Raw genomic sequence first — 17,617 nt, forward strand, 5'->3', positions numbered from 1 at the left:
ATAATAATTGAACTGACATCTGGTTTTCTACTTAAGAAATAGTTGTTCGGCACCTCAGGTAAAAAAAAGTGGAAGAGTGAGAAGCAGCAAAATATGAAGAAAAAAAGAGAGCTAATGTTTATTGAACATCAAACTCTCTGAAATAGTGTTGGATACTTTATATTTGCATATTTTACTTAATCTAAAGTGATTGTTCAACTCCTAATTAAGCCCATGGCTTTGCTCTTCCTTTTCCCTGTATAGCCTAACTTCTAGGAAGAGTAGTCTATATTCATTTTTCCCCTTTATTCAACCCAAGTTGTTCCTGCCATTCAACCAGAACCACTCCTGCTAAAGTCACCAGGTTCCCTGTTTCCATATACATTGGGCCCTTCACCGTGCTGGTGGCCTTTTGAAACCTTCTCACTCCTGAGAGGTCTGCCCCTGTTCATCCAGGAGCCCTCCTATAAGCTGTACGGAGCTTTCAGGTGTAGTTTCATTTGAGGAGTTTTGCTTTCCCAGGCCGACATGGTTTTGTATATCATATTCCGCCCTCCCCCTAGCCCCCGGCTTGAAAGAAAGGACATTTTAAACCTAGAAATCACCTCCTACTTGGGCCTCCAGTCCACTGATCTCCCCCCACAGTCTCAAGGTGCCTTCTCTGAGCAATTCCTGTCCCTGTGGGCCACCTCAGGGCAGCACTGCTTTGTAAGCAGCAGATGCCATAGCTGAATGTGCACAAAATGTGCCTTCATACAAGGCTTTTTGTCTTTCTGTGAGATGCCTTCCTAAATTAATCCTGGAAACTTCCCTTTCCTGCAGGCTTCAAGGGCAAATCCAAACCTAACCTTCTGAAGCAGGAGACGAGCAGCCTTGCGTGTGGGCTGCGCATTCTCTTCCGGATGTACATGGATGAGAGCCGGGTTAGTGCCTGGGAGGAGGTCCAGCAGAGGCTTTTAAAGTAAGACTCTTGGTTCAGTTTCTGCCTTTGACCCATGTGGCTGCATGGTACAGAGTAGGAAAGGGCCACTAGGTTTGTACTCAGGGCAGAGTCCACATCTCAGTCCCGCTGCAGGACCATGCAGATAGCTTGGGGCCTAAGGAAGAGATTGTGAAAATTAGATTGTGAGTCCTATAGATGGACGCCCTTTTGCACAGTTGATGACATGAGCAGATCCTGTCTGTTGTTACTGCTATGGGACAGGAAAAAAGTTTTCTCCCTTAAAATTTAAAACTTAGAGATTTGGGGCTTTTTCATGCCACAGATAACTGTGTTTTTACAAACAGGTCATATGTGAAAGTGAAAACCTGCCTGCATTTAGTTTGAAAAAATATTTGGAGTTTTGTCAGTGTTACCTTTTTTGCATTCTCTTTTTACTTCATGACAGCTTGAGATTCTGTTCTTTAAATTTTAAACTCATGCTAAGAATGAAATACGCCATTCAGAAAGAATGCTGTCTTCTTCATTGTATCTGCATATATATTCTCAGGGAATAGATGTTCTCAGAGACCAATTAAGTACATTTTAGAACTTCAAGAGATGACTTTGTCCCTGTTTCCCACTTTACTGATGAGATTTTTAAGACCCAGAAGTGTCTCACCTTCACGGTGAGTGTAGGGAAGAGCCGCCCCAGATTTCAGCCCTGGTTTCTTAACACCAGGCTTGTACGTGTGCTGCTGCACAGGGTCTCTGAAATTCAATGGAACTTTCAGAAAAATGCGTTTCCTGATACATTGCAGTGGTTCCTTTAACGTCTGGTTTTCTTCTCATTTAAAAAGGATACATTTATGTTGACACCCTAGCTAGTGTTAGCAGATAGACTCTTAACCAGTTCCTAGTAGTCCCTCCCCACCTCATCCATCTATTGTTCCTCTGTGAATGCCTGTAGCAGCAGGTATGCAGCACATGTCAAGTGAGCCTTCTCTGTTACAGTGTCTGCAGCGAAGCCCTAAGTTACTTCCTTACTCTAACGTCAGAGAGTCATCGAGAAGCCTGGACTAACTTACTGCTTTTGTTCCTAACTAAAGTTCTAAAGATAAGCGACAATAGGGTAAGTATGAGATGTCTTCTCCAGCCCAGCATTTCTAGCCTGACCAGCATCATGCTCAAGCGGGAGGCAGGGGTGCCAGCTTGCAGACCCGAGGCTCAGAGGTGGAGCCAGCAAAGCGCAGGCCATGGTGCCACTTTGTCCTGGACCACGGTGGCCCCTTTCCTCATGGGTGTTTCCCATGAGGAGGGTCTCCCTCCTCACCCTGCTTTGTTGTCTAAGCAGTGTAGGGGATTCAGTAAAGAAGGAATCAGAATCCTTTGGGACACCCTGAGAAGCTTCTGGGTCCCCCACACTTTGCAAGTCCCATCCTGACCCCTGAAGTCGCTACTGCTTCATTTTGAAAACTGCCATCCTGCCCAGCCTCTGGCCCTATACTCTGTCCTCACCAACACTGTTTCTGGGTCTGAGGCTTATGCACCAGGCTTCAGCCATTCCTTTGGCATATTTATCGGTTCCATGTTAACACAGGGGCCCTAGTGACTGGGCCATAAACTCATTTAAGAATTTGAAAGCAGTAGAAATGATGATCAATTTAAAAATATGCAACTAAATACATACAACTAAATATGCACAACAACATATGCAACTAAATACATACATTCAGATTTTTTTAAATATGCATTTTCCTTTTTATAATTGGAAGCCAGTTGCTGTGATCCCTGAATTGGTTTAAAAGTGCCTAGTGAGTTAGCCTGAGATTGGGGTTAGGATGGTGTCACTCGGTGTTGAACAGATGTTCATCCCAAGTCATGTGCTCTACCTGCATTTACCTCTGACTCCTGGGCTGGATAAAGCTTGGGGAAGTGACCTAAGGCACAAGCTGCTATGTGGCCAGGAACGCCTCCAGACCCCAGTCTGTCTGGTTCCACCACGGGCTTCTGTGCCACCATCGATCATACTGCTTTCTAGTCCTTTGTTGGGTGTGGAGAGCAGCAGAGAGAAAACAGGCAGGCAAGTTGTATTCTATGGAGGATTGAGGAATTCCAGCAAAGACGACCACAGTATCTCAGTTAAACTATAAATGTGGAAAGTCTGATCTTTGCCTGGAGATTGCAATTTTATATCACAGTATTAGGTAGAATTTTCTATAAAAATTAAAATTTTCTTCAAGAAACAAGATTGTTTCAATAACCCATAGCTTATTAAAAAAAAAAACCTCCGCCATGGTTCCTGCTTGTCTTCTTACTTTTGCTTATTACCCAGGAAAAGCAGTGATACTAAAAGTTTGTCAGAAGTTTGTCAAGGAAATGTAATGGGAAATGGTTTTCAAAATAAGGGTAGGAAATTGAATAACATTTGAGTGAATCTTTTGAATATCCCTTCTTCAGTTCCATAATCAGTATGGTCCCTGCTTTACGCAGATGCCTTTCCTCTGTCTTCATTGATCAGTGCGGGCCCCTGAAGGAGTTTGATTCTGAAGGCTCTCGAGTTACTGTGGTTTGGAATGCAAGCACTGCTAATGGAGCCATTTCTTTCCCTCTCTCCCCAGTTTAAAGCTCATGCTTCATTCTACTACCCTCTCTTATGTGAAATTATGCAATTTGATTTGATTCCTGAACTTCGTGCTGTTCTTAGAAGATTTTTTCTGCGAATTGGAGTAGTTTTTCAGATATCACAACCACCCGAACAGGAACTTGGAATAAATAAGCAATGATGGCAACTCGGTATTTTTCTGTTGGCGTTTACATCCCTCCGCTCTTTAAAAAGGACCTTGGAGCTGAGGTTTCCTACCTGAAAAATGGTTTCTCTGAATTGCAGTGTTTGAGGGTTACTGGTAAAGATGCTTAGAACTGTAACTCAAACTTGCAACGCTCCAGTCCCTACTTAGTAATCTGGTGGATTCTGTTTGTCATGTTGGGCTCATGTTGAGCAGAAAGCCTGTTTCCACAGTGTCAGCTTGTGTTCATGTGTCCTTCCCTGTCCGTGGCAGCAGGGAGAGCCCCATATATTTTCAGCAGGTGTGGAAGTAAAACTTGACCCAAAGAACTATAGATGTAAAGATTTGAACTTCTGCAAGAAGTACAACTCAGGAGAGCTGTATTTTGAAGGATAGAATGTTTATAATTGGGGGGTGGGAGGGAAAAGAAGAAATTATTGTTCATGGTAAAAGATATTTAGCAACTATGGTATTCTTATTCTGAAGATTTTTGCACACTCAGGCTATCTGAGATACTGGTAATCATCCTTCTGTGAAAAATGTACAGAGATGCAGGTCTGTAATATAAAAATCTTAAACATTATATAGTTCTTCCTGCACTGTTTTATTTTAATTTCTTTATTTTCTTATTCATTTGCTAAATACCTATAATATTTTGTCAAATGCACTAAACATTTGGGTTGAACTTTTTTTGTCTTTTTTATTTTGTGGGGGTTTTGGTTTTGCCCTTTTTTGTGGGGGGTGGAAAATTTGAGGGTTTAACATGCCCAGAAAGCTGTTGTGTGGCTGACACTTGTCATGACCAACAACAAAAAAAAGTAGAAAATACTCCTACTGACCTAACTACCTGTATTATACTTCTCTTAGGGCTTCTAAAGATGAGCCATTAAAATAGAGTTGATCCTTCATGGACCGAAACTTGAATCACTGCAAATGAATCTAGGTTGCTGTCACTTTCTTTTTTCTTTTGGGTGGCGGGGCTTGATGTAGATTTTACTCTATGTACAGAATTTAATGTTGAATATGTTAAAATAACAAATCTGGCATGGTTGGGGAAGTTAGATTTACTGGAAATGTATTCATACTGTGAATTGTGCTCTGATGGTTAAAAAAAGACAAGATTGTCAAGCATTCCGTATTAACAGTGGATGTAGAAAATTTTTTCAGATGGATAAAATGTATATGGTACAGATGTAAAGTTTTCTATGTAAAAAATTCTGTACAACTTTCTGTACAATATTGATTCTCATCTGGCATATTCTAATCAGGTTATAGGTCAATAAAGTTTTTGGATTATTTCATCAGTGCAATCAAAACCTGTGTAATCTAAAGCCCCATGTTTCATTGATTCTTTGTTAAAAGCTGAACAATTTAGGAATATTCTTGGCCAGAACTACAAATTCAGTGTTCTTTAGTTCTGATATTTTTCAGCTTTTGGCATTAGGGTCATGTTTTCTCAGCCACAGGTTATTCATAATTAAAATTATGTAACCCAAAATAAGGCTACACTGTGTGAAGGCTAAGAGAGCTGAAGTCACTTTTGGGGCAGTTTGTCAGGGGGTCATTGTGTGTCCTAGGAGTTGTGTGATACTCTGGCATTGAACAAAAAATGGAACATCAAGATAATGATTGTGTTTAAAAATAGAAGTCTTCAGTCTTTGCTCTCATACCTTAGTTGAGTTACTGAACAAAGCATTTATAGGTATAACATATTTACTACCCCTAAGACAGCCCCGTGCAAGCCCAGCTGGATACTAGAGCTGGGAGTCACCTACCTTCATAGCTGGGAACCACCATAACCTTCCAATCTATCTGATGGGTAAGTGTTTCAGATGACCTGGTGGTTTGTTATTTTGTGGTATAGTTTCAGGACCCTCCCTACAGGAGACAGAGGCTTTCACGATACTTTCAAATGAAGATATAAGAGGAAAAATCTTCACATAAAAGAAACAGTGATTAGGTTACAAAATTGAGTATAAAATATGCATAGCTAAAATTCAAAATGGAGAAACTTCACACTTGTAGTAAACTTGTCTACACTGTCCGCCATTAGTTCCATTAGTGGAAACGTACAAGAAGGAGTGCCTGGGGGTGTTCTCAGCCATCATAATGCTAAAGACCAAGGAATTATTTCCCAGATTTTGATTTAATCTCTACTTTTTTAAAGGTACCACTTATGGAGTGATTAGGAAGACCTGACTCACTTATCCAAGGGTCCATGGTGGCACAGCAACAATTCCAGTCTCTGTCCTTGGACCCTGGGTGGTCCTATCTTCAACTTCTAAAACACCTTGTCTCAAAACCTCAATTCCAGTTAAAATAAGAAACTGACATTGATAATAAAAGATAATTTATTTCTATTGAGTAGTTAAGTCATACAAATTAGTAAATGTAATGCCTTCATTTGCATAAACAGAGGCAAAAAAATGTAATGTATGGCTTATGGGAATAAAATCAGTTATGATTGCCCCATCATTTATACTGACTGAGTAGCTATAAAAGACATGGAAATAACTAGCACATTTGATTCATTACCTAGCAACTGAAATACTCAGCTACAACCAATGTATTTATTAAATGAATTATTTTGAATAGCGTTACCAATGGCAAATGTACATATAAGCATATACAGGTTTTACAGTATTGTTAAGACACTTGTTTTATTCACCTTATCTTACGGACAAGCAGAATTTAAAATAATGCACATATGGTAGTTGATTCCAAAAGTTCATTACCGCCCCAATTTATGGCAAAATTATGCAAAAATAATTCTGTATAATTATACATTATATAAATTAATCATTGCCTTTTATTTATGTACAGAATATATACAGCTTTATTATACATCATCATGGGGAAAAACACCTTATATACAGATGATACTTGGTAACAGGGCCAAAAGTAGCACACGTATTATTAAAGGTTCCGATTTGACATTCCTTTCACCTTAAAAGGCACTGCTGGGTCCAGTACAGATTTATTTTAACCATGGGCTGTAGACAGGCCCTGCCAACTGTAAGTGCCTGGTTTTCCAGGAACTTGCTGCTGCTCCTGGTTCAGCTGCTCAGCCATGAACCGTTTCAGCGTTTCTGAGGTGCCTGGGCGGAGCCAGGGCTCAGTGGCTACAGAGTTTGATCCATCGTCCCCTACATGCTTCATGTCATCGGGGTCAACCAGTGAACTCTCATCGTCTAAAGGAGGCAAGAGGGACATGACTCAGGTAACACTGGTGGCCAGGAGTTGAAATGCACACAGATCTCCTTCCTGTAATTTAAGCCATTCCAGCCCTGCATTTCTCCACAGGATTACGTTCTACAAAGTACTCTTTTGTCCAGGTCCCTCATTTAGAAGTAGGAAGAAAACGATCAAGTGAATAGGTGACTCTGGTGCCAACACCCACAGGGATTCCCAAAGACAGCAAAGTAGAGAGCGATAAACGTTAAGGTGACTGCAGAAGTGTATGCAACCTTACGAAACTTTTAAATTCAGCAAAGTTTTAGAAACTCCAAACCTGTTACCGATGCTCTAAGGAGAGGAATTCCTTTTAGGAAAGCACTAGACAGGTAGACAGGAGATGAAATTACGTCCATTCTTGTACCTAATCTAAGAGGTCTACTCCATTAAAACGTAGGTCCTTAAGTTTCACTCTTTAATTGAATATACTCAACTATCTCTGTATTTTACTTATTAGATATAATAGGAAAATCTGTCTTCCTACCCTGTGATGTCTTTTTTTTTTTTTTAAACATCTCCCGGTCTGTGAAGGATTAGCCCAGCAAAGGGATATGTGCAGTCAATTTAATAAGCAGTCATTCCACATCATACCAAAAAGCTCCTGTTTGAAAGGACAATGTTAAAAAGAAGTTTAGAAGCTGAAAACCTGTAAGAGATTCTTTAAATGCTCTACTTTTTTCAATTTAAATTTACCCCTGTTAAATATTAATCACCCTTACTGGTTCTAAAAGAAATTTAAGAATAGGCAATCCTCAGTGCAGAGTTAAAGAACTGTTTTCCCACTGGTCCACATTTTTTCAGGTACGATATGAAAAGTACTGCTTCAGTTTACCATATGTGCTGGCATTTGATATGGAACTGCCACCAGAACATATGATACCCTGACTGCTAGAGATTATAGGAGTATAGTTTTAAATTTAAATGAAGTGTTAAAGATAGGAAGATTGCTATTAGGCTTATTGTATGTAGCCTCACAGACTAAAGGGAATTGTCCCAAAAGACCACTCTACTGTTCACTAAAACTAGTACTGAGGGGTTCAATAGCTGCCTAAGGAATCATCCTGCTGGTCACCCAAACAACGAGAGACCATGAAGCCCTAAGAAAAACACTAAACCTTGGCTTCTGTTCTAAAAAGAAACATCGGGACGCCTGGGTGGCGCAGTTGGTTGGACGACTGCCTTCGGCTCAGGGCGTGATCCTGGAGTCCCGGGATCGAGTCCCACATCAGGCTCCCAGCTCCATGGGGAGTCTGCTTCGCTCTCTGACCTTCTCCTCGCTCATGCTCTGTCTCACTGTCTCTCTCTCTCAAATAAAAAAAAAAAAAAAAATCTTTAAAAAGAAACATCAACCTGGGGCTGCTTTGCTTTGTCTATGGCACTAAAAGCAAAAAAGTTAAAAAAAAAATTTGTTCGTAGTACTATAAATTCATAACAGATGTGTTCTCTAAAGACTTCGAAGTTGTCAAATTAGTTTATAATAATTCCTCACTTCGGTAAGGGGAGTGAGATGCTGATACTAACCAGCATTTTCCCTGATGAAAGCAAAGAGAGCCTGGATATATGTAATAAAAATTTCATTGGTTTAGAGTCCACTCAAGTGACACCCGAGTGGCTCAGTTGGTTAAGCGTCTGCCTTCAATCAGCTCAGGTCATGGTCCCAGGGTCCTGGGATCAAGTCCTGCATCAAGCTCCTTGCTCATCAGGGAGTCTGCTGCTCCCTCTGCCTGCTGTTCCCCCTGCTTGTGCTCTGATAAATAAATAAAATTTAAAAAGAAAAAAAAATCCACTCAAAAAGCATACCCTCTCTGGTAGAATGTGATGCAAAACTGATCCGGAGTCCAGGTTTTCCTGGATAGTGTCTGTGGTTTTAGGCCTTACAACTCAAAGGGATTTCAAAATTCATTGCATCATCCCCCAGCCAACAAGTCTGGCTGTAAAACTTCCTTGTAAACAGGTTTGAGTTCTTACACAATGTGCTGTAGTCCCTTAAGACTGGCCATTTACCTGTATTAATCGGTTTATTCTGAAGTTCATTCAGTTTTTGCATCCGTTCCTCATTTTTCATCCTAAGCTGATCAATATTTATACTGGACACAGATTTTAAAGAGAGACCATCTGGTGGCATATTAGGATGACTGTTATCCTGTAATTAGAAAAGAGAATTTTTGAAACAATCATTGACCTCAATCAGTGAACCTAAAAATATTCTTGCTCCTGATAAATATATAAGTGTAAGGAATAAAGTAGAATATAAATGCTACAGATTTCCATTTAAGTTCTGGTGTTTATTCATGCAGGCTCAGGTAAAGATACAGCATCTGTGATAATAATATGTAAATGCTGCCAGGCTGGGTGAAGATGGGAAATTTTAGGACCCAAAAGGTAAAAAAAAGTGAAACAACGGGCTAAGAATCCATTAAGCTACAGTAATCAATTCAGGTGGTAGTGGCTTAAAGAGAGACCTACAGCTCAATGGAATAGAGTCCAGGAACAAACCCTTAAATTTATGGACAAAAAGGCCAACAAAATTCACTAGGGGAAAGAAGAGCCTTTCAACAACATGTTACTGGAATAACTGGATTGTCCACAATGCGAAAGAATGAATTTGGATCCCCACACCTCACATCAATTGCAAAAATTAACTCAGAGTAGATCACTGACCTCCTTAGAAGAAAACACAAGTAACTGGGTTAGGTAATGGTTTCTGATTACTAGACCCCAAAAGCACAAGTGATAAAACAGAAGATTGGTAAGTTGGACTCCATCAACAATGTAAAAGACAACCCACAAAATGAGAGAAAACTAGACAAACCATACCTGTAATAAGGGACTTGTATCTCAAATACATAACTGACAAATGAACAATAGCCTGATTAGAAAATGGGCAAAGGATTTGCAGGCATCTTAAAAGAAGATACTGAACATCATAAGGGAAATGAAAAACCCACAATGAGGCACTACTTCACACTCCCAAGTATGACTATAATAACTATAATAGAAGAGACAGTAACAAGTGTAGCCATGATACAGAAACTGGAACCTTCATCTATTGCTAGTGGAAGTATAAAATGCTGTAGCCACTTTGGAAACCAGTCTGGCAGTTCCTCAAAATGTTGACCATAGTTACTTCTATAACACAACAATTCTATTGCTAGGTATGCATGCAACAGAAATGAAAATCATCAGAAAACTTGTACACAAAAGTAGAAACAATCCAAATGTCCATCAAGAGTTGAATGGATAAACTGAATGTGGAATACCCATTCAAAGGACTATTACTCAGCAATAAAAAGGAGGCAAGTACTGACATGCTTAAACTTGACCATATCTCATGTCTGTGTATCCATCCAGAAAAGGAAATGCTATGGAGACAGAAAGTAGACTGATGGTTGCTGGGGAAACAAGTTACTTCCACCTACTAAAGCTACACATGTAATAATGCTAATAACAGCATTTATCCTTTGTGGACCTGATTCAGTGCTAATGGTTCATATATATTATCTAACTGTATCTCCAGGTCACATATATAGGACAACAACAGTTTAAGAATTTGCCCAAAGTTATCTAGTCAACAAAGTACACAACGTTACAAGGGCTTTTTACTGGGTATACTATAAAAATATTTACACAGGGACACCTGGGTGGCTCAGTGGGTTAAAGCCTCTGTCTTCAAGTCAGGTCATGATCTCAGGGTCCTGGGATCGAGCCCCGTATCGGGCTCTCTGCTCAGCAGGGAGCCTGCTTTCCTTCCTCTCTCTCTCTGCCCGCCTCTCTGCCTACTTGTGATCTCTGCCTGTCAAATAAATTAAAAAAAAAAAAAATTTGCACACATTCTATGAAAAGAATATAGGTTGAATATCAGCCTTCCTTTAGAACGTGACCTTGGACAGGTTATCTGAACAAAATACTTTATAGTAGGCTTAGGTGTCTAAGAGGATAAAGCAGACTTTGCAATAAACGTTTATCAGTTGCCTCTTGTACTTTCTGAAATCCAAATATTCTGCAACAGAGGAGGAGGAAGATTAGGGTGTGGAATGAACATTCTGTGCCAGGGACTGCCAGGCTTATAACCACACTAGGAGATAGGAAAACACTACACCTCAGAGAAGCCAAGGTGCCAGAGTTCAGTGACCTACCTCAGGTTAGGGAACTATTTGGTGGTGGAGCCTTCAGTCACCTCTATCCACAGCAAGTGCTCACTCATTACTGGACCACCCCAATATATTTTTTATTTTTACTTATTTATTTTCAAACATTTAAATTCAATTAATATGTAACATATTACTGGTTTCAGAGGTACAGGCCTGGGATTCATCAGTCTTATATAATACCCTGTGCTCATTATATCATCACATGCCCTCCTTAATGTCCATCTCCATTAACCTGTCCCTCTACCCATCCCCACTCTGGCAACCATCAGCACTGTTTCCTATGATTAACAGTCGCTTATGATTTCTCTGTTTTGTTTTTTTTTTTCCCTTTTTTCCCCTATGATCCTCTCTTTTGTTTCTTAAATTCCACATATGAATGAGTAATTGTCTTTCTCTGACCTACTTCACTTAGCATAATACCCTCTAACTGCAAATGGCAAGATTTCATTTTTTGATGGCTGAAATATGTTATATATATATAAAATTAATTAATATATATAGTCTTGGTCGTGATGAATAATCCTTTTACTGTACTTTTGGAGCCTACTGCATAGGGTCTTTCAATTGTACCTTTGGATCCTATTGGCTAGTACCTTGGTGAGAATTTTGGCATCCATGTTCATCAGGGATCTTGGTCTGTAATTCTCCTTTTTGGTGTGGTCTTTGTCTGCTTTTGGGATCAAGGTAATGCAGGCTTCACAGAAAGGGTTTGAAAGTTTTCCTTCCATTTCTATTTTTTGAAACAGCTTCAGAAGAACAGGTATTAATTCTTATTTAAATATTTGATAGAATTCCCCTGGGAGGTCATCTGGCCCTGGGCTCTTGTTTCTTGGGAGATTTTTGATTACTGCTTCAATTTCCTTGCTGGTTATGGGTCTGTTCAGGTTTTCTCTTTCTTTGTGATTGCTTTGGTAGTTTATAAGTCCCTAGGAATGCATCCATTTCTTCCAGATTGCCTCATTTGTTAGCATATAGTTGCTCATAATATGTTCTTAAAACTTTCTTTGGTATTGGTCATGATCTCTCCTCTCCTCTTTCATTCATGATTTTACTTATTTGGGTCCTTTCTGTTTTCTTTTTGATAAGTCTGGCTAGGGGCTTATTGATCTTAGTAATTCTTTCAAAGAACCAGCTCCTAGTTTCCTTGGTCCATTCTACTGTTCCTTTGGTTTCTGTTTTGTTGATTTCTGCTCTAACCTTTATTTATTCTCTTCTCCTGCTGGGTTTAGGCTGTATTTGTTGTCCTTTACCAGCTCCTTTAAGTATAAGGTCAAGTTGTATATTTGAAACCTTTCTTATTTCTTGAGAAAGGCTCATATTGCTATGTCCTTCCCTCTTAGGACCCCCTTTGCTGCAGCCCAAAGATTCTGAACAGTTGTGTTTTCATCATTTGTTTTCATGAATTTTTAAAATTCTTCTTTAATTTCCTGGTTGACCCATTCATTCTTTAGTATGATGCTCTTTAGCCTCCATGTATTTGAGTTCTTTCCAACTTTCCTCTTGTGGTTGAGTTCTAGTTTCAAAACATCATGGTCTGAAAATATATAGGGAATGATCCCAATCTTTTGGTACCGGCTGAGACCTGATTTGAGACCCAGGATGTGCTCTCTTCTGGAGAATGTTCCATGTGCACTGGAGAAGAATGTATATTCTGTTGCTTTAGGATGGAATGCTCTGAATATATCTGTGAAGTCCATCCAGTCTAGTGTGTCATTCAAAGTCGTTGTTTCCCTGTTGATCTTCTGCTTCGATGATCTGTCCATTTCAGTTCCCGGGGTGTTAAAGTCCCCTACTATTATTGATGTGTTTCTTTGATTTAGTTATTAATTGGCTTGTATTTTTGGCTGCTCCCATGTTAGGGGCATAAATATTTACAACTATTAGATGATCTTGTTGAATAAACACTTTAATTATGATATAGTATCCTTCCTCATCCTGTATTACAGTCTTTGGTTTAAAATCTTATTTGTCTCAGGGTGCGTGGATGGCTCAGTCGTTTAAGCATCTACCTTCAGCTCAGGTCATGATCACAGTCTTCTGGGTTCAAGTCCCACATCGGGCTCTCTGCTGAGCGGGGAGCTTGCTTCTCCCTCTGTTCCTTCCTCCTGCTAGTGTATTCTGTCTCTCTCTCTCTCTCATTCTCTCTCTCAAAACAAACAAACAAAAAAAAATCTAACTTGTCTGATATAAGAATTGCTAACTCAGCTTTTTTTTGATGTCTATTAGCATGATAAATGGTTTTCCACCCCCTCACTTTCAATCTGGGGGTGTCTTTGGGCTTAAAAACGAGTCTCTTGTGGACCAAACCAATTTAGCATGGGTGAGAACCCGGACCTCTCCTAAACTGAAAAGGGAAAAAAGAAAAAGATACTTCATACATACAAAGTCCAGTCCTTTCTGTTTGTTCCTCCTGCGCTCCCTTGCAGAGGGCACCTGGGACGGTGGAGGGAGGATGTCATCTTCAATGGCAGGATATGTCTCGCCATAAGCACCTAGGAAGACCACACAAAGGAGAAGCCTTAAACATCCACCATTTCAAATCTTTCTACTCCGTGCTAAACCAATACTTTCTTTTTTACTAGCTTTAAGATATTATTTACATATAATAAAATTCAGCTACTACAAATGTACACAAACAGCTCAGTAACTTTGTGGAATACACATTTTATCTGTGTATTCACCAGGTGATGGACCTGTGAACTGTTTCTAGTTGACAGTTACTAATTTGCTGTGAACATTCGTGTACATGTCTTTGTGGCCATATGTTTTCATTTCTTTGGGGTATATTCCTAGGAGTGAAATTGTTGCTTATTCTGTTTAACTCTATATTTAGCCTTTTGAGTAACTGCCAAACCATTTTCAGAAGCGGTTCTATCATTTTACAATATAAGAAGATACTAGTTAACCCATACACCAACACTTGGTATTGTCAGTCTTTTTGATCACAACCTCTCTAGTGATCGTGGAGGTAATCCATTTATAACATTTAGAATTTTTCCAACTCTTTATTTTAAAAGACTATTTTGAAAAACCTAAAGGAGAGTTATAATACAATAAATACCTAAAATCACCATTCTTATTTTGCCACATATACTTTATTTTATATGGGGGGTGATGGTGTTGATGGTGAACCAGTAAGTCGACACTTCATCTCCACATAGTGAAGTATGTACTATCTAAGAACAAGGACTGTCTCCTACATTATACCTACAATTTCATTATCACATTCAGGAAATTTAATATTGATACAATACTACCATTTGCCCTATAAGTGATATTCAAATTTCTGATATTTAAAATATACAGCTTTTTTAAAGGCAGAAATAACTACATTTTACTGAAAGAGATGTGGTTTTCTAAAATTCCAAAAATAAAGTTTCGTGATTTCTGTATATACCCAACCACTAATGCACTTGCTTTAAAAAAAAAAAAAAAAAAGACGAAAACAGGGTGGAAAACACCCCCTGTCCGCACACTCATAGCTCACCTCACGATCAACAGAGTGGTATGTTTGTTAAAATCAGTGAACCCACACTAACGCATTATCACCCAACATCTGTAGTTTACATTAGGTTACTCTTGGTGGTGTACATTGCATGGGTTTGGACATGTATCCAGTATGACAATATCCACAGAATAGCTTCACTGCCCTAAAACTCCTCTGTGCACCACCTATCCATTCCTTCCTCTGTATCTGCTGATCTCTTCGCTGCCTCCATAGTTTTGTCTTTTCCTGATGGTCATAAAGTTGGAATCCTGTAGTATGTAGCCTGTTCAGATTGGCTTCTTTCATACAAATGCATTCAAGGATCCTCTGTATCTTTCCATGGTTTTGTAGCTCATTCCTTTTCAGCACAGAATAATAATATTGCACTGTCTGGTTGTGTCACAGTATATTTATCCATTTATCTTCTGAAAGACATCTTGGTTGCTTCTAGGTCTTGGAAATTACTGATAAAACTGCTGTAAATATCTGTGTGTGGATTTTTGTATGGACATAAATTTTAACTCCTTTGTGTACATATCAAGTAGTGTGACTGCAGGATTGTTAAGAGTATGTTTTGGTTTCTTAAGAAACTTCCAAACTGTCTCCCCAGATGGCTGTACCATTTTACATTGCTATCAGCATTGAGTGAGAGTTCCTGTGATCTTGGCCATTCTAATAGTGGTATCTCGTTATGAATTTACATTTCCCTAAAGACATATTTTCATATGCTTATTTGGCATCTGTAGGTCCTTAGTGAAATATGTTTGGATCTTTTGCCCATCTTTTAATTGAATTGTTCCTTATTGTTGAGTTTTAAGAGTTCTTTGTATATTTTGGCTAACATTCCTTTATCAGATGGGTCTTTAGCCAAGTGTTTTCTCCTAGTCTCTGGCTTTTCATCTCATTCGCTTGACACTGTTTTTAAAGAAAAAGTTTTTAAAGAAGTCTGGCTTATCCAATCTCTCTCTCATAGATTACACCTCTGGTATTGTATTTAAAATGTCATCATCATCCCTAAGTTCTTCTAGGTTTTCTCCTCTGTTATCTTCTAGGAGTTGTATAATTTTGCATTTTACATTTGGGTTTATGGTCCACTTTGAGTTGTTCTGTCGAAGGGCGTAAGATCTGTGTCTAGATTCCTTTTCTTGCATGTAGATGTCCAGTTGTTCTAGCACCATTTGTTGAAAAGACCATCTTTCTGTTTTCTGGAAGAGGTTGTAGAGAATTGATAGAATTCTTCCCTAAACATTTGGGAGAATCCACCAGTGAAGCTATCTGGACCTGGTGCTTTCTGTTTTAGAAACTTATTATTGATAGAATTTTTTTTTTATAGTCAATTTGTGTTTTTTCCAGCTTAATTTACTACAGACATAGAACACTGTGTAAGTCTAAGGTGCACAATGTGATGATCTGATATTACATATGTAGCTGACCCTTGAACAATGCAGGGGCCCTGCATGTTTGAAAAGCCACATATACTTTTGGACTCCTCAAAAAATTTACTGTTGACTGGAAGCCTTACTGATAACACAACAACACATACTTTATATGTTACATATAATATATATTTATTCTTCCAAAAAAAAAGAGAAAATGTTACTGAGAAAATACACTTTCCCCAGTACTGTATTTACAGAGAAAAAATCCACAGAGAAGTGGATCCGCACAGTTCTTGTTCAAGGGTCAATTACATATTGCAAAATGTTTTTTTACAAGAAGGCTAGTTAACACATCCTCTTCCTCCTTCACAGAATTACCATTTTGCTGTTCTTCTTATGGTGAGGACATTAAAACTCCACTCTCACAGCAACGTTCATGTTTACAGTACAGTACTGTTAACTGTAGTCAACATGCTACATATTTAGATCCTCAGAACTTTCTCATCTAGGTTATCACACACACACAAAAGCCTTACCCACATTCACCAGAACAGTGGTAACAGTCATGACCATAGGATATTTGTGGGATATCAAGAAGAGAGATTGCTATATCTTTGGTCTAATATAATGAAATAGTCCAAGACACCATCTTGAGTGCCCCCAAACGGTCTTAATTTTTGGCAGGAACAGGTCACATTGCCCTGATGCCTCCATAGACAACCTCCCTATCCTATTTCCTTCCTCCTGGTTTCTCTATCTGTACTTACTCTCCACAATATGACACCCTGGAGACACCCTGAAAAGAAACACTCACTAAAAGAAAAAGTATAGGCTAGTATGGAATTTTCATCTCATGAAATAAAACTAGTATGTAGGATATTTAATTCCCTGATGGCCCTAAGACAGCAGAAATGCTTATGATCAGAGTACATAATTACATGTGTATTACAGTACTTAACAAGATACGTAAAGGTACTGTGAGATTTATTTTTCCTTAAAACTAAGAATAGCCTTTTGACCTTTTAAAATTGAAAGATTCACATGCAGTTTTAAGAAATCAAAGAGGTCCTTTGCATACTTTGGCCAGGTCCCTCCAGTGGTAATGTTTTGCAAAAGAAGGCAACAGTCTCACACCCAGGATACTGATACTGATAAAATATCCTTGATCCTGACACACTGATCTCTTAGTAGTATTCCATTGAATGGATGTACTATACTTTAACCATTCATCTACTGAAGGATATCTGGGCTGATTCCAGTTTTTGGCTATTATAGTAAAGCTGTTACGAAAATTCATGTACAGGTTTTTGTGTGAACCTTTCCTATGACTACTAAAGTTCATTTTAGTTACAAAGTTTTTAGAATCAGAGTAAGTCATATTTGATAATTATTAAGTTAATAAAATAGAACATTCCCTTTCTACCACCTTGCAAAACAGAGAGTGAAGTGCTCATTTTGTTAAGTATGGAGAAATATACTTAAAAGAAATATAAATGCTTAATATTTAAATAACTAGATTGGTAAAAGAAATATACTCACCAATAAAAGCACTATCAGATTCCAATAATGAAGTTTTCAAGAAATCATCGGAGTCCTCTCTAGGCTAAAAGAAACATCATGTATTAATGATTTTTATTAGTCCTGTATGGAAAAACAACAAATTTGTACCAAGAGGCACA

General features: G+C 38.7%; 2 protein-coding genes across 12 annotated transcripts in view; one reads left to right on the forward strand and one right to left on the reverse strand.

Moving 5' to 3' along the window:
• ARFGEF1 (ADP ribosylation factor guanine nucleotide exchange factor 1) overlaps positions 1 to 4,289 on the forward strand; it is a 158,069-nt gene extending 153,780 nt beyond the window's left edge. Inside the window, exons 37-39 of the mRNA XM_044245495.1 lie at positions 802 to 940; positions 1,913 to 2,030; positions 3,520 to 4,289. Coding sequence (XP_044101430.1) covers positions 802 to 940; positions 1,913 to 2,030; positions 3,520 to 3,684 — 422 coding nt within the window. The 3' untranslated portion in view covers positions 3,685 to 4,289. The remainder of the gene's footprint in view (positions 1 to 801; positions 941 to 1,912; positions 2,031 to 3,519) is intronic.
• A 1,731-nt stretch (positions 4,290 to 6,020) lies between these two features.
• Positions 6,021 to 17,617, reverse strand: part of CSPP1 (centrosome and spindle pole associated protein 1) — a 170,944-nt gene continuing 159,347 nt past the window's right edge. For all 11 annotated transcript variants that reach the window (XM_044245503.1, XM_044245500.1, XM_044245507.1 and 8 more), the window contains 4 exons: positions 17,478 to 17,541; positions 13,455 to 13,564; positions 8,926 to 9,064; positions 6,021 to 6,878 (listed from right to left, as the gene is read on the reverse strand). In XM_044245503.1, coding sequence (XP_044101438.1) covers positions 6,670 to 6,878; positions 8,926 to 9,064; positions 13,455 to 13,564; positions 17,478 to 17,541 — 522 coding nt within the window. In that variant the 3' untranslated portion in view covers positions 6,021 to 6,669. The remainder of the gene's footprint in view (positions 6,879 to 8,925; positions 9,065 to 13,454; positions 13,565 to 17,477; positions 17,542 to 17,617) is intronic.

The sequence above is a fragment of the Neovison vison genome, chromosome 4, assembly GCF_020171115.1.
Source record: "Neovison vison isolate M4711 chromosome 4, ASM_NN_V1, whole genome shotgun sequence".
In the NCBI taxonomy this organism is placed as follows: domain Eukaryota; kingdom Metazoa; phylum Chordata; class Mammalia; order Carnivora; family Mustelidae; genus Neogale; species Neogale vison.